The sequence below is a fragment of the Phocoena sinus genome, chromosome 6 (assembly GCF_008692025.1).
Source record: "Phocoena sinus isolate mPhoSin1 chromosome 6, mPhoSin1.pri, whole genome shotgun sequence".
In the NCBI taxonomy this organism is placed as follows: domain Eukaryota; kingdom Metazoa; phylum Chordata; class Mammalia; order Artiodactyla; family Phocoenidae; genus Phocoena; species Phocoena sinus.
In genome coordinates, this window is record NC_045768.1 from 47,951,874 (window position 1) to 47,975,703 (window position 23,830).

The 23,830-nt window shown below is 38.3% G+C and overlaps 1 protein-coding gene across 1 annotated transcript in view; it reads right to left on the reverse strand.

Annotated features, from left to right (window-relative positions):
- C6H9orf85 (chromosome 6 C9orf85 homolog) overlaps positions 1–23,830 on the reverse strand; it is a 59,761-nt gene that overhangs the window by 14,831 nt on the left and 21,100 nt on the right. The window contains exon 2 of the mRNA XM_032636450.1: positions 16,292–16,398. Coding sequence (XP_032492341.1) covers positions 16,292–16,398 — 107 coding nt within the window. The remainder of the gene's footprint in view (positions 1–16,291; positions 16,399–23,830) is intronic.

A 23,830-nucleotide genomic window follows, 5' to 3' on the forward strand; every position in this document is an offset into this window, starting at 1 on the left:
TGATAAGAGATATACATTCCAAGTTATAATAAGACTTGTGCAGTATCTTGAAATATCTTTTAAAATAGCTGTAAATTATTTAATCACTCCTGAGTATTTTTTTCTTGCAAAATGTGTAGTAAGGAAAAACTTGAAATTCACCTAAATATAAATTTTACCTAATTTCCCCTGAAAATAGCTACATTTTGAATATTGTGAGTTCATTACCAAGCGAACTCCAGAGATGTTAAAATAATGGTGATTTTGCCTTCTTTTCATTGCTCCATGAAATACAATTCCCAGAAATAATCTTGACCATGCATATACCACAACTAATCATTTTAGTGGAAACTGTGCTCAAAAAAAAGCACAGGTTACTCCTATGAACCATGTTTACTAACAAAGGAGACAGTAATACACTTTTTTTTTTTTTTTTTTTTTTTTTTTTTTTTTGTGGTACGCGGGCCTCTCACTGCTGTGGCCTCTCCCGTTGCGGAGCACAGGCTCCGGACGCGCAGGCTCAGCGGCCATGGCTCATGGGCCCAGCCGCTCCGCGGCATGTGGGATCTTCCCGGACCAGGGCACGAACCCGCGTCCCCTGCATCGGCAGGCGGACTCTCAACCACTGCGCCACCAGGGAAGCCCAGTAATACACTTTTTAAAAATGTTATTATATTTACTTTTTTTATAATGAAAAACACAAAAGGAAAGAAAAAGTAATTAAAAGCTAAAAAATGTTCACTACCTATTTAAGGATAAAAATCAGAGACAAAATTTGATTTTGAGGACCACTGTAAATACTAGAAAATATTATGTATTTTGAAAATAGCACTGATTTGGGAAGCAAGAGACCTAGATCTAGCCCAACTTTGACATATCCTTGCCACATAATCATTGAAAGGCACTTTAACTTCTTTGAGTCTCATTCCTTACAATGGGTACTAAAAGTGCTGACAACTTAGCATGAACAAAGACAGCAGCACCAAATTGTACTAGTAACCACTGTATTTGTCACCTCCACAAATTCATAGCTAAATAACAAAAATGAAAAACCCACAGACTTTCTAATGACATTCTTGTAGTATTAACACATTTTCTATTGTATAATAAAACATAGCAACATTTGGAAGATCTGTATAATTCAATGAACTAATATTTTCCAAATGAGCAAATGCATGATGTTACAAAAACATGCATGAGTGAAAGATCCATTCAATTGCAAGACAGACCAATGGATTTTAGTATAACAAAGTGTTCTCTGATGTGGTTTCAGATTCTATACCATAACAAACCTTTAGGAAGTTACCCTTCTGAGATCTGGTATGGTATCAAAGATGAATTTCTGCAATTATCTGGAAAAGGTTACTAAAATTTACTCATACTCTTTTTGAAATGTACTGTTTCATTTTCCTTCTACTAGTCAGACACTAATGAAATTCATAGAAATATAAAACAATGCCACTTGTCTCACTAATATTTTTGTTTCAAAAGTTATTTTTTCATAAAAAGTTATTAGTATTAACACTTAATGGGCATGTTGCTTACATTCATATTATTTATTAAATAATTATTTTAAAAATGTCTCAGTTTTCATATCTAATACAATAAATACCATTATATCTAATAAATATCATTAGATATAACCCATAAAAGCCAATATAAACCAAGCTATTGGGGCTTCCCTTGTGGCGCAGTGGTTAAGAATCCGCCTGCCAATGCAGACGACACGGGTTCGATCCCTGGTCTGGGAAGATCCCACATGTCGCGGAGCAACTAAGCCCACGCGCCACAACTACTGAGCCTGCACTCTAGAGCCCGCGAGCCACAACTACTGAAGCCCATCCACCTAGAGCCCGTGCTCTGCAACAAGAGAAGCCACCGCAGTAAGAAGCCTGTGCACCGCAACGAAGAGTAGCCTCTGCTCACCACAAGTAGAGAAAGCCTGTGCGCAGCAACGAAGACCCAACGCAGCCAAAAATAATTAATTTTTAAAAAACAACAAAAAACAAGCTATCTGAGGTCCTCAGTAATTTTTTTTTTTTTTGCGGTACGCGGGCCTCTCACTGTTGTGGCCTCTCCCGCGGCGGAGCACAGGCTCCGGACACGCAGGCTCAGCGGCCATGGCTCATGGGCCTAGCCGCTCCGCGGCATGTGGGATCTTCCCAGACCAGGGCACGAACCCCTGGTCCCCTGCATCGGCAGGCGGCCTCTCAACCACTGCGCCACCAGGGAAGCCCCTCAGTAATTTTTAACAGTATAAAGAGGTCCTGAAACAAAAGCTCTGAGAAGTACTGATCTGGACAATAAATAGCAATGGGAAAAGAACTGATCTGATATTTTTAGTAACTTCTATAAGTAAAAGACTCATTTTACTCTGCCACAACTTTTCTGGTACTGCCTTCATTTCCTGGTTATATTATTACACTTTAACCTTTATCATAGTTCAGCTCCACTTGTAATATTCTCACAGGTGACAGCTAGGTGCCTTTGTAAACAGTGAGTTGTGATACTCCACCCTTGGTGTACAAATAATAGAAACTCACATTGACAGAGTTCTATAAAGTGACATTTTCTACAGTGGCTCCAAGTAACCTGTGCTAACACAGAAAGATCCAGAATCCATACTAAGGAATTATATCATATGCTACTTAGGAAATGTTTTTAAGGAAACAATGTCCCCAAATTCCAAGAACTTTGAGTAGAAGTTTAATTCACTTCCCTGTGTCCCTAAATGATGTATTTGAAAATATGTGGAGAGATTTTACCTCTTCTTATTGCAGTAAATTTGATTAGAATAATTCTTAAAAGATTACAAAATATTCACCTTTGACCAAGAGTAGTTTAGAAAAAAAAAAGAGAAAATGGAAACTACTGCTCAAAACTATTACTTGGAGCAGGTAATTTAAAATCAAAGCTTGCTGTATCAATCAATACTAATGTCAAAAAGTAGGCTTTATGCACAGGTGCACAAGTGATGATAGTAATGAAAACTCTCCACTTTTACCTTTAAGTATTAAAGACCAAAGTTCTGGGCAAGAATAAGGTCAGGGTTTACAGTCACTGCATACTATAATATGATGCAGAGTGGCCTGTGACTAAAACTCCACTCTAGGACATTTTAATACTCCTGGAATGTGGTGACGTGACTCTCATATCACTGATTAACCATCAGAGCCTCAAACTATTCTAAGAAATGCTGGAGTTGAAGAGCTAAACCAAAGAGGCCAAACTGACACTCACTGTCTTTCTCTTATATATAGTTTATTGTCACACACTGGTATACATGGAAGGACTGACCATACTGTAGTATATAACAATGTTTACTTTTGTTTGATAAAAGATCAAAAAAAATTAGTGATCAATACACTTTTTTTAAGGCTAGAAATCTAACCGCTAAACCAAAATTCTGTCTTGTTTTCTCTTTGTTAAATATATACTCAAAGCAGATCTTTTTTTTTTTTTTTTTTTTTTGCGGTATGCAGGCCTCTCACCGCCGCGGCCCCTCCCACCGCGGAGCACAGGCCCCGGACGCGCAGGCCCAGCGGCCACGGCCCACGGGCCCACCGGCTCCACGGTATGTGGGATCCTCCCGAACTGGGGCACGAACCCGCGTCCCCCGCATCGGCAGGCGGACTCCCAACCACTGCGCCACCAGGGAAGCCCCTCAAAGCAGATCTTTTTGATAAGGAACATTGATTAATGTTTATGAATCACCAAGATTCTGTAACAAGAGGAAAGAAAAAATAAGAGCAAATGAATGAACAAATGACAACTTATGTAGAACCCAAAGACAAGACATATAGAGACAGTTTGAGAGTGCCTGCATTGTCCATCAAAGAGAACAGGGGGGGCTTCCCTGGTGGCGCAGTGGTTGAAGAGTCCGCCTGCCGATGCAGGGGACACAGGTTCGTGCCCCGGTCGGGGAAGATCCCACATGCTGCGGAGCGGCTGGGCCCGTGAGCCATGGCCGTTGAGCCTGCGCGTCCGGAGCCTGTGCTCAGCAACGGGAGAGGCCACAACAGTGAGAGGCCCGCGTACCGCAAAAAAAAAAAAAAAAGAGAACAGGGGATTCTTGTTCATTTTCCCTCCATTCCCTGGTGCCTTCCTCATAAAGTTTCCTGTAAACACTGTTTACAGCAGTCTACTACATTTTCTAGATGTCTTTCCTATCTTCATCTTATTATTCCTCTGCAGTCTTAACTTGTGCCCTTTGGGTCTCTGTCTCCTTTTACTTACAACTAGCACTTCTTGCGGCCTGCCAACAGAGTTACCTGTGGGCCCACCTCTCCTAACAGATTGTAAATTCCTTGGTGTCACAGAGTCATTTTGGTATCTTCTATAATACATAGCACAGTATCTTGTACATTGAAGATGCTATTTAAAATAATTGCAAACGGCACCATGGATTAGCTGGTTAAAGCGCCTGTCTAGTAAAATAATTGCAGGGCTTCCCTGGTGGCACAGTGGTTAAGAATCCGCCTGCCAAGGCAGGGGACATGGGTTCAAGCCCTGGTCCGGAAAGATCCCACACGCCGTGGAGCAACTAAGCCCGTGTGCCACAACTACTGAACCTGCACTCTAGAGAGCCCACGAACCACAACTAATGAGTCCGCATGCCGCAACTACTGAAGCCCGCACAACTGGAGCCCGTGCTCCACAAGAGAAGCCACCGCAATGAGAAGCCCACACACCCCAATGAAGAGTAGCCCCTGCTCCCGCAACTAGAGAAAGCCCACGTGCAGCAACAAAGACCCCAACACAGTCAATAATAAAAACAAATAAATAAATTTATTTTTAAAAAAATAATTGCAAACTGAACCAAATTTTTTATCTGTTATCCCTAGCAATCCCATTTCTTTGTCAGAAAATATCTATGTTTGGGATAATATCCTCCATCACTACCCTGGACTCTTCCTAGAGACAATTTTGTTCCTAACAAAACATGTAGATTACACTAAATTATCTTTCAAATACAGGGCAGGTTTCTTGGTTCTTGTAGGTCAAGTAAGGAAAATCTGGTTATACAAAATAAAGTTTTTTAACAGATATGTTTTCATTCTACAAGGGAAAATTTTGTGTTCGTTAATATAAGGTATAGAAATGGTTCAAGTCATAGTGGATGACTTTGAGTCAAACCTTAGGGATCTGATATTAAAATGAAAGCCAGGAATGAGAGATTATGAAAAAACAAACAAAAAAAACTTTGCATTCTAATTTTGAATCTGCTGTTTACTAGCTGTGCCTACGGTAAGCCGCCTAATTTTTTCTAAGGCCACTTTTTCATCTGCTGCTCCTACCTCCATAGGGTTCTTACTAGAAGCCAAAATATGTAACAAAGCTTTGAAGACATGCAAAGTTCAGTACAAATATCTTAATTATCTACTCACTTAAGACGCTATAAGAAAAATGGAAAAACATATAGTACTAGGGTTAAAGTGAAATCTAGCTTTATGTGATCTTAGGCCAGCTCTAAGTATTTGAGATCTTTTCCTTTCCTTTTACCATGATTCCTCAAACAGTATCAAGTTCCTGATAATTCTCTGAAGAATTCCAGCAATAAATTCTCCCAAGTCTCACCAACAGAATATAATTTCTACTTTTAAGGGACTTCTTAGCTTTCTGGCTTCTACCTTTTACAATTAAGATCCAAATCAGAAAGAATACATCATTTCAGTGCCCAAACAGTAAAAGTAAAATTCGGGGCTTCGCTGGTGGCGCAGTGGTTGAGAGTCTGCCTGCCGATGCAGGGTACACGGGTTCGTGCCCCGGTCTGGAAAGATCCCACATGCCGCAGAGCAGCTAGGCCCGTGAGCCATGGCCGCTGAGCCTGCGCGTCCGGAGCCTGTGCTCCGCAACGGGAGAGGCCACAACAGTGAGAGGCCCGCGTACCGCAAACAAACAAACAAACAAACAAAAAAGTAAAATTGGATGTCTAAAATACCAGTAAAGGAGAAGGTTCTATAATAACAAAGCTATTTCTGCATCCCAGAATACTAAAAGTACTTTACTGATCTAAGACATAGTCTCTGCAATGCCACTCCCAGTTCCTATTCATGGAAGTCATGCTGTCTGAAAGGAAAAAGGCACTCAACTGCAGGGGTTTCCCCAGTTATTTACAATACACCTTTCCCAGGTTGATGGGGGATGAAGGCAGGAAGGGGAAGGAAAAGAAAGAGTCAAACTACAGTTGAGTCTTTACTATCTTTTAATTCTGCTTGGATTCTGGCAGATAGCATACACTGTTAAACTATCTTCATCCCAATCACCTCTGCCATCACAAACTTACTTGAATTTCCAAATAAACTGCATATAGGTACACACACATCTAGAGAGAGGACCTGACTGACAATGAAGGTTTAATCATTAAATATCCTTTTCTCCTATTTTATTTTAGAACAATTTTTCTTCCTAATTTATTACATTCTTTGCAACAGTAAGTAATCAATTTTTCACTGGTCTGGAAACGTGATATTTAATAATGTATTTATTTCAATGAAATTGATTGGGATGTTGCCTAGACCTGGTGTAAAATTTAATTCACCACTTAAAAATTCCAACCCTTTGTGCTTCCCTGGTGGCGCAGTGGTTGAGAGTCCACCTGCCGATGCAGGGGACACGGGTTCGTGCCCCGGTCCACGAAGATCCCACATGCCGCGGAGCGGCTGGGCTCGTGCGCCATGGCCGCTGAGCCTGTGCTCCGCAACGGGAGAGGCCACAACAGTGAGAGGCCCGTGTACCGCAAAATAAAAAATAAATTCCAACCCTTTTTGCCAAACCAATAAAATTTGTAAAATGTAATGAACACAACTGGTATAAACTTCACCTTCTATTTCCACCCAGTCTAATATCCTAAGTTAATAATAAAAATGATGGGGTTTGGGAGGTAAGATTAGAAAGAGCCTAAAAATCTATAAACCAGATAAACAATCCAACTGCTATGTTTATTTTAAATGGTAAAAATAAAAGAATGTACAGAAAGCCAGTCTTTATTTACCACAATAATATATATATGCTATATATAGGTATATACAATATATATAATACATGGTGCCAGCGAAAGAAAGAAAAAAAGAAAAATAGAAAAACAGGAAGGAAGGAAGGGAATAAAAGCCAGTTGTCAGGCAATAAACCCATAAATTAAGCATCCAATTTTTACCAGTTTTTTTTTTTAAGATTTTTTTTGATGTGGACCTTTTTTTTTTTTTAAACACTAAAGAGGCTATTAAGTATGTAGTATTATCTACAAGTACAAAGACTTTCCCAATCACGTCACTTAGAGATCATTTTAACCACTGCTCTGTTTGGCTGCCAGTCTCTTGTCTCTCTCCTCAGAAATGGTAAGGCGGATACCCTTTCCACGAGGAACAGAGAGCCATGGTTTGTTGCCTTTGCCGATAACGAAAATGTTGGAGAGCCGGGTGGCAAAGCTATTGCCGTTGGTATCTTTCACATAAACTACATCAAAAGAACCAGGATGTCTCTCCTGGTGAGTGATCATACCAATTCTTCCCAGGTTAGCACCTCCAGCCACAATGCACAGGTTACCAGTGTCAGATTTGAAGAAACCAGTAATCTTGCCAGTCTCCAAATCAATTTGAATGGTGTCATTCACCTTGATGAGGGGATCAGGGTAGTGGATGGTGCGCGCATCATGGGTTGATGTGGACCATTTTTAAAGTCTTCATTGAATTTGTTACAATATTGCTTCTGTTTTATGTTTTGGTTTTTTGGCCGAGAGGCATGTGGGAATCCTAGCTCCCGCACCAGGGATCCAACCTGCGCCCCCTGCATTGGAAGGCCAAGTCTTAACCACTGGATGGCCAGGGAAGTCCCCAATTTTTACCAGTTTTTAAGGAATTCAACTTTGTTTGTTAATCTGTAGCCATTTCACTATATAAAATATCACCAAGTCAACAGCCTTCTCTGGCTATGAAATATAATATTTATAAAATATAAAGCTTTTGCATTTCCATCCCAATTAATTTCGTTAAGCACCAATGTTTATTAGCACTGAGACAACTTTTCTATTAGAAGAGTCTACAATAAACAAAGCATTTAATTTTCAGATGTCCTGACATAAGTATTTTCTTCAAATTTAAAAAAGGAAAAATTCTTTCTCTAATAATTTATTTAAAAATCCATTTATTTTTCCTTTTCACTTGAATCTGTTTATCTTTCCCATGCATGCAATATAGCTTTAGGCCCATAATGGCTCAGGGACCCCTCAAAGGTGTATTTTAATAACAGAAGCTGTATTTCTAGAATGCAAAGAGCTGATAAATGTGCTCAGTTTTACAATACATCAAAAGGGAGGCAAGTCAAAATGTTCAAAACATGTGGATTGTAGAATTAGCCACCTAAACAATGGGTCTTCACTCAGACGCTATAAACTCAGATTATATGGAGGAATAAGGGCTCAATTTGGACTGGTCACAGCATATTGCAAACATTATTTTTCAGGTATCTCACAGTGAAGTAAGTAGTATGCTCAGTTCCTAAGCACTGAAAGCAAGTACACCTTGGATACTTATGAATAGAATCTATCTATCTAAAATGTGATTATAACTCGTTCAAGGAGATTCATGTTACAGTGTTTGAGCAATGAACAAATATAAGTAATGAATGCCAACTCATGGACAAATAAAATAATTCAGCACCAAGGAATGAGTGCAAGGTACTATCATGATTTAACCATTAGCTGGTGGATATACCTGGAGCTTTCTGTGCCTTAATTTGCTTTCTTTGAAAAGTGAGGGCAGTGGTGCTCTTTATTAGGCAGAATTTTAAGAGTACAATACTTTTTCCCTTTAAAAAAAAAGGGAGTTAACGTATTTTGGCAAGTATGTAGAGAAATTTGAACCCTTGTGCACCACTGATAGGATTATAAAATAGTGTGATCACTATAGAAAAAAGTATGGAGAAGCCTCATGAAAACATAACTACCATATGATCCACCAATCCCTCTTCTGGGCATACATGCAAAGAACTGAAAACAGAGTCTCGAAGAGATAACTGCCCAACAATGTTCATAGCAGTATTCAAAATAGCCAAGAGGTGGGAGCCACCTAAAGGTCCATCAATGGATGAGTGGATAAACAAAATGTGATACATACACACACACACACACACGCACACACACACAATTATTATTCAGGTTTAAAATGGAAGGAAATTCTGTCACATGCTGCAGCACAAATGATTCTTGAAGACATCATGGTAAGTGAAATGAAAGTCAAAAAAAAGACATACACTGTATGATTGCATTTATATGAGGTATTTAAAGTAGTCAGATTCAAAACAGAAAGTAGAATGGTGTTTACCAAGAACTGAGGAAAGAAGAAGAGGGGAGTTGTTGTTAAATGGGTTATACAGCTTCAAACTTGCAAGATGAAAAAGCTCTGGAGATCTACTGCACATGTGATTATACATAACACTACCGAACTGTACACTTTTAAATGGCTGAGATGGCAAATTTTATGTTATGTGTTTTTCACCACCACAACAAAAATAGATAGATAGATAGATAGACAACTTAAAAAAAGAACACAGTTGGTCTATAAAAGATTATCTTTAAGGATTTAGTTTGGCTAATTAAAAAAAAAAGCTTTTAGTAAAGATGGAGCAAACATCTGGTTAGAGAGGCAAGCAATAGGGTAGCATGACCTGTTGAGCAACACCTCACTTTCTCCCCAATAGTACTACGTTTTGTTTTCTCCCACAGTTTAGAAGACCACCCCCATCCATTCCCCCAGCACACTACAGTAAACATACAAAAGCAAAACTTCTGGGGGGACAAAGTTCCACTTAGCTTCCTGCTGCTGGAGACCCAACTCTTCCCCACAAGTGCACTTGAAACATACATGTGAAATAAGCCTTTTTTAAAACACTATTTTATTCATCCGAGCCAAGGGAGTAGAGATGAGATAGAGGAGAATTTATTTAATGCAATGACGTGTGAAGAGATAAGGGTTGTACCAGGGCAGTCAGTGGAGATAAAAATTAAGAGGCAATACGTTTTAAAATTGTCAAGTAAGAAGTGCAATACCCGGGGACTTCCCTGGTGGCGCAGTGGTTAAGAATCTGCCTGCCAATGCAGGAGACATGGGTTCGACCCCTGGTCCAGGAAGATCCCACGTGCTGCAAAGCAACTAAGCCCGTACTCCACAACTACTGAGCCTGCGCTCTACAGCCCGCAGGCCACAACTACTGAGCACGCGGGCCACAACTACGGAAGCCCGCGTGCCTAGAGTCCATGCTCTGCAACAAGAAAAGTCACTGCAATGAGAAGCCCGCGCACCGCAACTGAGAATAGCCCCAGCTCGCTGCAACTAGATAAAGCCCGTGCGCAGCAATGAAGACCCAACGCAGCCAAAAATAAATAAATAAATTAAAAAAGTGAATACCTGGATGTGAGGACCAGGGGGAGTGACTTTGTTTAATGAAAAGCAAACATTGTTTTAGGCATAAAGCACCCACAAGTCATGAAACTGGCCAGACATCCCTAGAGCAATGTGGTTCCAAGGCATGGTACACCAGTTCTTCTCCTCTTCACTTGAAATATGTTTCAGATGAAATCTACTTTCAATCAACATTCTTCCTTTGGCATTTAAGGTCTTCTCTCCATTCAGGGCAGCTCCATTTTGGTCTGTAGCATTCAGTGGACTCCTGGGTAACCTTTTGTTTTATTCAAAAACTCTACAGCTGCAAAGTTTGAAAACCACTGAACCAAATACGTATGACATTTCAGTGGCTTGACCCTGTGGGTATCCACCTATTTTGTATGCAACACGGTTCCTCAACCATGACACCACTGCCAGGTCAGGCAGCTATAGCTTCGTTGTAAGGGCTGTCCTGGGCACTGTGGAATGTTTAGCCTACACTTGGGCCTCTACCTCCTAGATGCCAGTAGCATCCCTCCCAAATTCTCTAGTCATGACAATCAAAAAGTCTCCAGACACTGCCAAATATCCCCTGGGAGGCAAAATCCTCCCCTCCCAGACTCTAATCTGTTTGTGGTCTGTTGCTATTTTCTACTAGCTTCTCCTTTCTCTTCTAATGGTTATGTTAAACATGAGCTAACACTATATTATTGGTGATTTCTTTTTAATGGGTAGGAAGAGAAAACAAACAGGCTAGAGACTCTAACAGATATGTGGGTATTTGCCTACCACATTTCAAAATTGACAGGAGAAAAATGTTGCTTGGTTACCTGAAACACAAGGCATATGAAGTTTCTATGCCTTAGACCTAAAAGTAAAGTAAAATTTGTCTAGATACAGGCACTTCAAAAAAAAAAAAAAAAAAGCAGGACTATATATACTACTCAGCAGTAGGAAACTTCCATAAACAAGATAGGTGACTTATAAAAATTAATATAGTATTAGGCTCAGGTGAAGAAGGAAAAAGGACTTTTTGAATGAATAATAAAACACTGAAATCACTGTGGGAAAGTGGAAAAACAGAGCTTTGCAATAAGACAATTTGCATCTGAATCTTAACTCCATTTGCTTTACTTTCTTATCTTGGTAAGACATTTAATCCCTCTGAGCCCAGAATAAAAAAAAAGAAAGAAAGAAAAGAGCCCATTTCATTTCCTTACATTGCTTGAGGAAGGGGACAGTCTTTTAACCATCTGTATTTCTAGTACCCAGAAAATAATATAAATGTCTATAAATGAGTTTTAAGTGAAAAATATCAAGATTCCTTTCTTCTTTTAAGAGTTATACAAATCACTTTATATTTTTAAGATTTCTTGCTTTTCCAATAATTTTCAGCTCCACACCTAAAATTATTTACAGTGTTCATGAATGGCTTGTGATTGACCAGGAATGGTAACGAATGCTTTTAATTTATCTTTGGTTTTTTTTTTTTCCCCAAAAAGTCAAAAATAAGACACTTGACAGAAACTAACACACCATTGTAAAGCAATTATACTCCAATAAAGATGTTAAAAAACAAGGCACTTAAAAATGAGGGGTTTCGGGGGGTTTTTTTGGCCTCACTGCGTGACTTGCAGGGATCTTAGTTCCCCAACCAGGGACCGAACCCCACCCTTCACAGTGAAAGCGCTGAAAGTGCGGAGTCCTAACCACTGGACCACCAGGTAATTCCCCTTGAAAAATGAGGTTTTATACAAAAAGATTTAGACTCGTCCTGAACCACAATTCTACATCTAGCAGTAATCTTAATAATGATTATACCATTCAGGGGTCAGGGGAGATGTCTGTCATAGCACCACAACAGCCCTCCACCAGGGAGTAGCGATTTCTCGCCTTCAAATAAAAAAACACAAGCCAAAATGATGGGGAAATCCTGGTACAACTACGCTGACCTCTGATTAAGTGACAGTGGAAAATAAGGATGGCAGCTCATCTTAGCACTTTTACAGAGATGAGAAGCTGTAAAAAAAAACTAAGCATTATGTTTATGAGCCTTTCATTTTATTTCTATAAAGACCTACAGCTTTGCACACTCAATGACATTTAAATTATCTGATCATATCAAAGGGTAGTATCATATCAGAATCTCATTGTTCACACATCACTAATACGTGACATGCATTTTATCCCCTTCCCCTCACAGCCATCATCCCATCCCTCTCTAGCAAAAACAGTTCTCAACTCTTCCCTCTTTCAGCTAAAGTTAGGACATCTATTCTTTTCTTAAAAGTCTCTGGGAATGGTCCACAGTTGTTTTCAGTTATTGGGAGAAATTGTCATAAAGAACATGCTTATAAAAGTCCTGTAGCACATCACCTTACTGAAGGAAAAAGAGAAACATGAAAATATTTTCTGCCACTTACAAACACCGTACAATTTTTGCTTCCCATGGTTGAATGAAGAAGTTTGAAGAGTTTAGATGTCAACCTGTTTCTTGGATCTAACTGTTTGGTATCAGATCCCATGGACAATGGAAATTTGCTAGATGTGTGTGGTTTTTGGTGATTCACACGCCAAACAAATGGGAGAAAAGGCATTACTTTTCCCAATATTCAGAATATTATCTCATTCCAAAAGAAATGTCACTTATAAACAGTACCTCCTCCTCCATTTTATGTTCTGCTGAACTTTTCTTTATGTATATCATTTGGTTACATAATTTGTGGCATGAGACAGACAAATGAAACAATGCTCAGCATTTTAACCAAAAGTAATATTCAGGGCGCTGGAAAACGAATCTTTACACAAAAGACACATCTAGTGTCAAAGTAAACTACTTATACAAATCCTAACAAAGGACAAATTTAATTTATAAGTGATTAGCTTGAACAAAACATTTAAAATTTCAAAACAAGTTACGCTACTTTAAGCACTGTTCATCAATGGATTTAAAAACCTTATAGTATTGGTCAAGTTTTGATATGCAGAGACAGCAAAGTGTACCTAGGTGATTTATGCTTTCTATAACACTCAATCTTGGTTTGGAGTTTGAAAGCTAGGCTTTCTAAAATGCCTAATGTAATCTAAAATTCTAACGTAGCCTGAAATTCATGATATTCTAGGCCAGGCAAGTTGACCTCCTAAATAACGTGTTCAGGCTTGTTTTAACTAGTAGTTTCTTAGTCTCTCATAAGCTACCATTTTTGTATTAGCTTGGGCTTCTTTATTACTAGAGATCTTCCTTTAGGCTTTAACGTCGTTACCTGTACTTCGGTATTTGTATAATATATTTCCTTCATTTTGCATTCAGTGGGAGCTATTCTATGGCTAACCTCATCTGCTTCAGGGTGATATAGAATAGCAGCTCCTGAGGTCCTCTTCTAGCTCTCATGTCGAAGACCTCTGAGTCACATACTACCGGGTATTGGCAACATCACCATGAGCTTCCCTGACTCCAAGGACTTCAATGACTCCAAGACAGGACAGAGTTGCTGACCTTTGGGTCCGTGTGTCCACATTCAACCATTCTTAGGTTGTTGTGTTACAAGTTTTCTGGAACTAAACATAAGATTTGTTACTGTTTCCTTTTGTTTTGAATGGAGTCTTTCTATCTGAATAAAATATCTGTTCTTCTAGGAATTATAGTATACAAGTTCTTCTGGAGCCATAAAAATATTAAGGCCATAAGTAATACACAAAAAGAATAAAAATTCAAGAGCTGTCTAAAATAACTAAGTTCAGAAATTCTATGGCATGGGACTTCCCTGGCGGTCCAGTGGTTAAGACTTTGCCTTCCAACGTGGGGGGTGTGGGTTTGATCCCTGGTTGGGGAGCTAAGATCCCACACGCTTTGGGACCAAAAAACCAAAACATAAAGCAGAAGCAACATTGTAACAAATTCAATAAAAACTTAAAAAAAAAAAAGAAATTCTATAGCAAATCACAGCATCTGGAAAATGTATAATAATTGATATGATCTTTTATATACTGGCACATTCAATGAAGATAAACATAAAGGATGCAGCACAAATTAAAGATAAGAGATTAAAATGCAGATAATGGATAAGGCACAAATGTTTTTAAATTATTTCCTTTGTTATATCATGAATCTACTAAAACTCTACAGCTACATAAATATTTACTACCTATAAAAATTCTTTTAGGAACTAGCACTACCAAGAGAAAAATGGAGACTGGTGATGAAATCTCAAAATACCTTTATAAAAAGAAAGACCTGTTGAAAATACTCAAAAAACTACAAATCTTGTATTAGGCCTATTAACTAAAACTACACAGTTTATAGTGAATCAGCATCTAATTTCTGTGGTAGGAAACAGAGTTAATCCATTCATGGAAATCCAGCACTGAACAGTACAAACAGTTGCCAAATTTCCCTACTGCTAATTTGGGCCAATGAGCATAAAACTTTAAATTTTTCATTATAAGTGTTTTCTTTGGGGAGGAAATGCTAGAGAATACAAAGAAAAGACTGGAAGACAGGAGACAGAAACTTATATAGCTATTTAAAAGGGGGTCAGCTGTACCTGTAATAAATACTAAAAATTTGCTCTGAAAAAGCAATACAGAAATAAAAAGCTGAAGTTAGTCTATCTTTACTTGAGGTTTTTAACCTTTCAGCATTAAAAAGAAGCATCTTAAGCAAACTAAAATGCCCAAACATTCAAAGCTGTTAAAATTCTCAAATAAATTACCCCATAGCTTGAGTTAAAGATCCACAAAAAAGCTGACATAATTTTTCAATAGAAATAAACAGCAAAGGTTATATCATATTCATTTATTATTATTGTTATTATTATTATTTTTTTTGTGTGTGTGGTACGCAGGCCTCTCACTGCCGTGGCCTCTCCCGTTGTGGAACACAGGCTCCGGACGCGCAGGCTCAGCGGCCATGGCTCACGGGCCCAGCTGCTCCGTTGCATGTGGGATCTTCCCGGACCGGGGCACGAACCCGCATCCCCTGCATCGGCAGGCGGACTCTCAACCACTGCGCCACCAGGGAAGCCCCATATTTATTATTTAGACGGACATCCAAACTTCAATTAAAATTTCCTCCCAAAAAGGGAGAGGGAATACATATAAGGAAGTTGCTACTACTGAATAGCTAAAAGTAAAATAAAGCAACAATGAACAAATGTATTCTAAATAGCTACTATATAGACTACCAAATTAAAACTCATAATTGTAAAAATAATATTGTACATATTAATGCTAATTTTTATATGTAAAATAATCAGTTTTCTCTTTTAGGCAGCAATTACCCTCCAATATGGCCCTTACTCAGCTGAGCCAAAGAATGTAAGGGAGCTGCACCAGCATGTACATAAAGCTGATTAAACAGAATGCCAAAATTACAGAGGAAGGGTAAAGGAGAGAGAGGTGAGAAACAGTCCAGTGTCTTTTCATGTAGACCCAAAACTTCAAAGGAATGAAATTATAAATTATCAATCTAGTGATTTATTTATGATAATCTAAGGCATTTCAGTAATCTTCATGGGTCAAATTAAAAGGTCAGACCCTTTTTAAGACCCCCTTTGGTAAAAAATATTATTTAATTTAGTAAATTAAATAGTAAATATTATTATCTCATCAGTGGGAGATAGAATTTTGCAAAACAAACTTTCCCTTCTCTGCCTTAAGCCTAGTCTCATTTTATGAACGAGATGCTATAAAAATGGTGCATTATTTATTTAGGGGAGAATGGGGAGAGGGGAATGGTGAATCCACCCTTTCAATCTATTTGCCTTCACAAGCTAGGATTCAGCATGTAAGATGAAATTCTATTCTGCAGGGAATGGAAATTTTTTCTCTATTCACCTTAATATTTATCTGGACACGATTTTGAAAATCAGGGAATGAAGTCATATACTATGATACTGATAGTACTGGTGAGGTAATTAAGAAACTTAACTTACCATTTTTTAGGCTTTGATAAGGGTTTGTACTTGCTGTATTTTACACGCCACTCAAGAACTTCTTTACAACGCTGACATACTCCATCATGAAGTTTTGCATTAATTTTCTTAAAAAGAAACAGAAAAATAAATTGAGAATTTCACTTGTGAGCCAGCATTACAAACCCCAAAAGGTATATGAGAAATTTAAGGTTTTTTTAATTTTAATTTTATTTATTTATTTTTATAAATTTATGTACTTTTGGCCGCGTTGGATCTTCGTTGCTGCGCGGCCTTTCTCTAGTTGCAGTGAATGGGGGCCACTCCTTGTTGTGGTGCATGGGCTTCTCATTGCGGTGGCTACTCTTGTTGCAGAGCACGGGCTTTAGGCGTGTGGGTTTCAGCAGCTGTGGCACGCGGGCTCAGTAGTTGCAGCTCGCGGGCTCTAGAGCACAGCCTCAGTAGTTGTGGCACGTGGGCTTAGTTGCTTCATGGCATGTGGGATCTTCCCAGACCAAGGCTCAAACCCATGTCCCCTGCATTGGCAGGCGGATTCTTAACCACTGCGCCACTAGAGAAGGCCTAAGTGTTTTTTTAAATAGCAACCTAACTTCAACCTGGGTTAACATTTTATGGTATACTATGTATTTTTATGTACATTATCAATTTGGCTCTTTACAAAGGCAAAGATCCTTAACTGCCTGTAGCTCAGAATCATCTAGGGAGCTTTTTAATTTCCTGGAAGGAGTATTTTAAGCACATCCCCATTGATTCTGATGCATATTTATTTTACAACTCAAACTGTATAGTTAAGATATATGCATTTTACTGTATGTACGTTATATCTCAAAAAAAGGTAGTAATAAAAAAGAAAGTCTAATTCATATTTTAAGACTACTGTTTTGACAATTCAAATCTTACCACTGAGAAATGAGAAATTAAACTGAGAAATTAGACAGTCCTGAACTGTCAGTCTGCAGGGGACAGCAGAGACTAAGAAACTTGAGAAAGGAGAGCCAGGGAGAAGCAGCTGGAAGCAAGAAGGTATTTATTCAATTTAAACCTTTTGTATTCTCATGTAAAGATGTCTTAGAAAAGTTACCTTGCTAACCTGGTTTCTTCAAAACAGAAAATAAATATGTGCATGTGACTGTGGTAGAAAAGGGGCTTTATGAAGAAAATAAACATTTTTATCATAATATTAGTCTCAAAATGTGTTGGGAAATGAGGAAGGGAAATTTTTAAATGTGTCATGTGTTCTCACAACCGCTTTATATTTTATAACACATTTATTTGACTCAGGACCTAGACTATATATTTTCACTAAGCACTCTGGGAATCCTCTAACTTACTTTGTTTGTGGAAGCCTGGTCTTTGCCTATTGTTGGAATAATGAAGAAAGGACATTTTAAGTTCGCTTCCTTTGTTTCCTTTTTTAATTTCTCAAAAGGAGAAAAAGAAAGCATCCCAAAAGATGCAGATTCTTTGGAAGGTTATTTGATACTGAGTTAAAATCACAATATTTAGAAATCATCTGAAAGAAAACAAAACTTCTAAACAGCATTTGATATTCTTTAAAGTTCTAAACAAGAAGGTAAAATAATGACAAAATGTTTATTCAAAGAGATATTTCGAGGGTATTTTCAAAAACCATAAATTAAGCTGTGAATACATTATGTGTGAATTTAACGCTGTGGTGAAAAACATATTCTATTACTTATGAATTGTGTGTGGGGATTCTTTTCTTCCTGACCTAGAAGGAGAGTCCCTGGGAAGATAAATTCTGCATGCCACTATATTCCCTCTTTTCTGTGGTCCACTGACTGTTGCCAGAAAGAAGGAAATCTGTGCCTAACACCAAACTCCTCTTCTTATCAACCTTGGCACTTAGTTATTGCATACAGGGCTTGCTAAGAAATATCCAGAACTAAAGTTCACGTTTCATCTTTGATTCTCACTGCCCTCTGTTGCCTAGAATATCTTACCGAAAGCATTGCTTATATCTTCCTAACTCTAACAATAATAGAAACAAATTAATGACTTGATCTATGATTATAATATGAATGGGATATAAACTTTCAAATTAGAATGTTCTTAGAATGCACACCATTTTGTTACCTGCAATTTTATTATATACAACACACGCTACTTGTTAACTAGGAAGGATTATTTGGTTTTTTGCTTGTTTCTGTTCCAATTTCCGACCATTTCATCTTGATTTACAAAGCTGTGCATAGTTTGGAAACTGGTTTCTTTAGGGTGGATCGAGAGTAGAACAAAACAGGTCTCTGTGGGAACTTGTCCTGTATGTGATGTGTGAAGCAGTGTAAATGGAGACGTTGTACAGCATCCACATGACCAGCAGGCACTACTACAAAATTAAACTTGATTTTCATGTGTTAAGAAATGAATGAGAAAATAAATGAATGAATGAGAATGAACAGTACTTTCACTTAAAAATAATTGCAGAAAGAAAACTGTGTACCTTGTTTTACTGTCTTTTGGCAAACTAGAAAAAGTGAATTCCAGACAACTGAGCAAAGAAAGCCAAATCCTAGTTCTAGGAATCACTCTGCCTGGAGCAAAGGAGATGGCAATCTTACCTTACACCTATGTTTACAACCAACCCTGTTTTGGCAGTTAATTTTAGCATGTCCCCTCATGGTAGAAGATAATAGGTTATTTAAGGTTAAGATTTAAGCATGTTCAAATATAAAATCAAAACTTAGTTTTATAAGTACAAAAGCCTTTAAAGATCATTTAGTTTAACAAGCTACTATCCAGATATCTAAAGGAAAAAAATCATCAGTGGAAGATTCCACTGGACTTAAGAATCTTAGCTAAAAAAAGAAAACCTTCTTTATCAATGAATCCTTCTTTTAAAAATTAGAATAGACTTAAGATGTATCAGAAGACACTCCTACTTCACATACACATAGTCTTAAAAACTGTCTAAGCCATTATTAATTCATACAACACATTTTATAGTAAGTGCTGTTATCCCTGTTAAACGTTGTTATACCACAATGCATCAGTGGTAAAATAATACAGCAATCCCCAAAAGAAAACTGGGTGAGGACTACAACCCCAAGAAGGCAGCAAGAGCAAATTGTAAATATAACATCTGTATCAATGTGCTGATGCTGAAAAATATTTTATAAAATATAAAGTATCATTTAACAGAAGGAAGGCACTACTGTGTTGGGGGGCAAGAATCTGAATAACATTCAAGAGCAACTAATATAATCTTTCATTAGGATTTTCTGTACATCAAAATTCTTTCAGAAATGCTAAAGGTAAAACAATGGCATATTTTACTTCCCTTCATTAATGGAAAAAAAAAATCAAATTCTCAAGAAAAATGCCAATTCTAATGGCAGCTTAATTTCCATGGAATGGAATGGAATGGCCTTGTTCTCTCCCCTGCCTTACACCAAAATAAGGTATTTGCTGCCAATATAGCTACAACAGTGTTATTTCAGAAAACAGGAATTTTATATTTTAACTATATTTAAAAGTATATATTTTAAAATTTTCTAGTAACACTCCTTTATTCTAAATTTGGTTAGAGGATAAAGGATCTCTGAATTTAGGAGTAAGATATTATATGACTAATAATAATAATGTGAAAATCTGTATTTTAGGTTGTGACTTTCAAATCATAAACTGTATTATTTTAAATCCTTTTAATATGGCTAGAAGATTGTTGGGCATAAAGTATCTTATAAAATAAATACAACCAAAAATAGATGAGGGAGTCAGATTGAGGGAATAATGAGAGTTGGTAGCGAAAATTACAAAGCAGTCAGGAGTACAGCTGGGAAGTGCACTTGCTAGAAATCGGCCACAAGTGAGATGTGAGTTTTCTAGCAGTCAAAAAAACATGAGCTCTGCTCACCTACCTGATTCAATGTCTGTAACATGCCAAAAATCCAGTTTCTCAGAAGCAGCACAACTATTCTTGTCATTGAAACCCGAAGTTTCATTTTCCCAAAAAGGACACCATATAATACAGTAAACAATGCTCTCAAAAACATCCTTACAGGGCTTCCCTGGTGGCGCAGTGGTTGAGAGTCCGCCTGCCAATGCAGGGGACGCGGGTTTGTGCCCCGGTCCGGGAAGATCCCACATGCCGCGGAGCTGCTGGGCCCGTGAGCCATGGCCGCTGAGCCTGCGCGTCTGGAGCCTGTGCTCCGCGATAGGAGAGGCCACAACAGTGAGAGGCCCGCGTACCACAAAAAAAAAAAAAAAAAAAAATCCTTACAATTCAAAGTATTTCACAGAGTTGTTTTCTACCCTAGTTCTCAAAGTAGGCAGGTGTTATAGCATGCCAAACACAATGTAGTAAAAAAGTTATTTTCGGGTGTGCAAAGTAGATACAGAGGCCTGATATTCATAAGATCTATAGAAATGCACTGCAAATCATAAGGCCATCTTCAATAAATACTTTCTCCCAAATGAGTTCTAAAAACATTCACCTCTATTACGAAAAATTCAAACATGCAGAAAAAAGTTAAAACAATAATACTAACGGATAGCCATATACACTATCTAGAGACAACTGTTAACATTTTATGTGTGTGTACACTTAAAATAAGTTGCAAACATGGAGACACTTCACCTGTCAATCATACATATCCTGGAAATAGACTTTCTCCTACTTAACCGCAATACCATTACCACACCTCAGAAAAATGAAAAATAATTCTCTAATATCATTGAATGTAGCCCGTCTACACTGAAATGTCCTCAACTGCTCCCCTGCCCCCCCAAATCAGTATTCAAGTTCAGTTTGTTATCTCTCTTTTGATCTAGAAGGGTTTTCCTCTTTTACCCTCTATTACACTGATTTTTTTTCAATTATTTTTTAAAAAATTTTTATTGGGGGCTTCCCTGGTGGCACAGTGGTTGAGAGTCTGCCTGCCGATGCTGGGGACACGGGTTCGTGCCCCGGTCTGGGAGGATCCCACATACCGCGGAGCGGCTGAGCCTGCGCGTCCGGAGCCTGTGCTCCGCAACAGTGAGAGGCCCGCGTACCGCGGAAAAAAAAAAAAAAAAAAAAAAAAATTTTTATTGGAGTATTGTTGATTTACAATGTTGTGTTAATTTCAGGTATACAGCAAAGTGAATCAGTTATACATATATACTGATGTTTTTGAAAATACCCGGCAAGTTGTCTTTGAGAATATTCCACATTCTGTATTTGTAAGATTGTTTTCTCTTGGTGTAATTTAACTCATTGCTTTATGTCCTATAGTTCTGCAAGGTGGAAGTTAGGTTTAAAGCCTTGATTAGATCCAGGTTTAAGATTTTTTTGACAAGAATAGTTCATTTGTGCTGCTGCTATGTACTCCATATTACTCCAAGTCAGGAGGCACAAGATGTCCAGTTCTCACCTAGTCAATGATGAGAAATTTGACTGATCACTTGGTTAAGGTAGTGACTGTCCAGATCTCTTCAAATTACAAAGATTAGCAATAATGTATAGGGGTCATGTCAATATGCTGTTCCACAATAACATTTCGCTTCATGGTTTTAGCATCCATTCAAGGTTCTTTGTATGAATCAATCATTTTAAATGCTAACTCTATCATTCTTTCTACATTAATTAATTTTTTTTAAAAAAGGTTGACAGCTTAAGTCAGTTTTGAGGTATAATACATATAGAGTAAAATTCACCCAATTTAGGTGTATAGTTCCATGAATCTGACAATCAAAATATAGAACATTTCCATCCTTCTAAAAAGTTCCCTCATGCCCCTTTGTTGTCAACCCCCAGACAACACTAATTTTCAGTCTGCTCCTATAGTGTTGCCTTTTCCAGAATGTCATATAAATGAAATGATCAAGTATATAACTATTTGAGGAGCTCATTCCTTTTTATTGGTGAATGGTATTCCACTGCATAGATGTGCTATAATGTTTATTCATTCACCATTTGAAGGACATTTTTTTTTTTTTTTTTTTTGCGGAACGCGGGCCTCTCACTGCTGTGGCCTCTCCCGTTGCGGAGCACAGGCTCCTGACACGCAGGCTCAGTGGCCATGGCTCACGGGCCCAGCCGCTCCGCGATATGTGGGATCTTCCCGGTCTGGGGCACGAACCCGTGTCCCCTGCATCGGCAGGCGGACTCTCAACCACTGCGCCACCAGGGAAGCCCTTGAAGGACATTTTGAGTTGCTTCTAGTTTGGGGTGCTAATGAATATTTACATACAAATTTCTGTGTGGAAATGTTTTTATTTCTCTTGATTTACTATCTAAGAATGGTATTGTTGGGTTGTATGATAATTTTATGCTTAACTTTGTAAGAAACTAACAATTTTTCAAAGTGGCTATACCATTTTGCATTTCCACTAGCCATGCATGAAGATCCAGTTTTTCCACAACCTCTCCAGTGCTTGAAATTGTAAATATTTTTTTATTTTAGCCATTTGAATAGGTGGATAGAATTATCTATTTATGCTTTTAATTTGCATCTCCTTAATAACTGATAATGTTGAATGTCTTTTCATGCACTTACACGCTATCATGTATTTTCTTTAGTGAAGTGTCTGTTCAAATCTTTTGCCGTTTTTTTTCTTTTAATTGTACTGTTTTGTTTGTTTTCTCATTATTTTGATGTGAGGTTCTGTATATATTCTAGATACCTGGCCTTTACTGATACATACTTTGCAAATATACACGCGCAGGCTCAGCAGCCATGGCTCACGGGCCCAGCCGCTCTGCGGCATGTGGGATCTTCCCGGACCAGGGCACTAACCCGTGTCCCCTGCATCGGCAGGTGGACTCTCAATCACTGCACCACCAGGGAAGCCCCCAATCTGTGCTTTTATTTTCATTATCTTAACAGCGTTTTTCTAAGATAAAATGTTTTAAATTTCAAAGAACAATGTTTCGATTTTTTCTTTTACGGACCATGCTTTTAGTGTCAAATCTAAGAAGTCTTTGAAGAATCATGATTTTTACCTACGTTTTCTTCTGGAAGTTCAGTAATTTTAGGCCTTACATTTAGTCTATGATCTATTTTGAGCTCATTTTTGTACATGGTGCAAAATACTGGTAGGAGGTTCTTTTTAAATTATCTATGGGTGGGACTTCCTGGTGGTGCAGTGGTTAAGAATACGCCTGCCAATGCAGGGACCATAGGCTCAATCCCTGGTCCAGGAAAATCCCACATGCCGCAGAGCAGCTAAGCCTGTGCGCCACAACTACTAAGCCTGTGCTCTGGAGCCCGCTAGCCACAACTACTGAAGCCCGTGCACCTAGAGCCCATGCTCCGCAACAAGAGAAGCCACCGCAATGAGAAGCCCGCACACCGCAAAGAAGAGTAGCCCCCTTAACTAGAGAAAGCCCGTGCGCAGCAACGAAGACCCAATGCAGCCAAAAATAAGTAAATAAATAAATAAATTTATAAATTATCTATGGGCATCCAAGTTCTAGCATCACTGAATTGTGTTTGTATCTTTGTCAAAAGTTAAGTATGTGTGAGTCTATTTTGGACTCAATATTCCATCACATTAATCTGTGTCTACTCTTTCTTCAGTATCACCCTGTCTTGA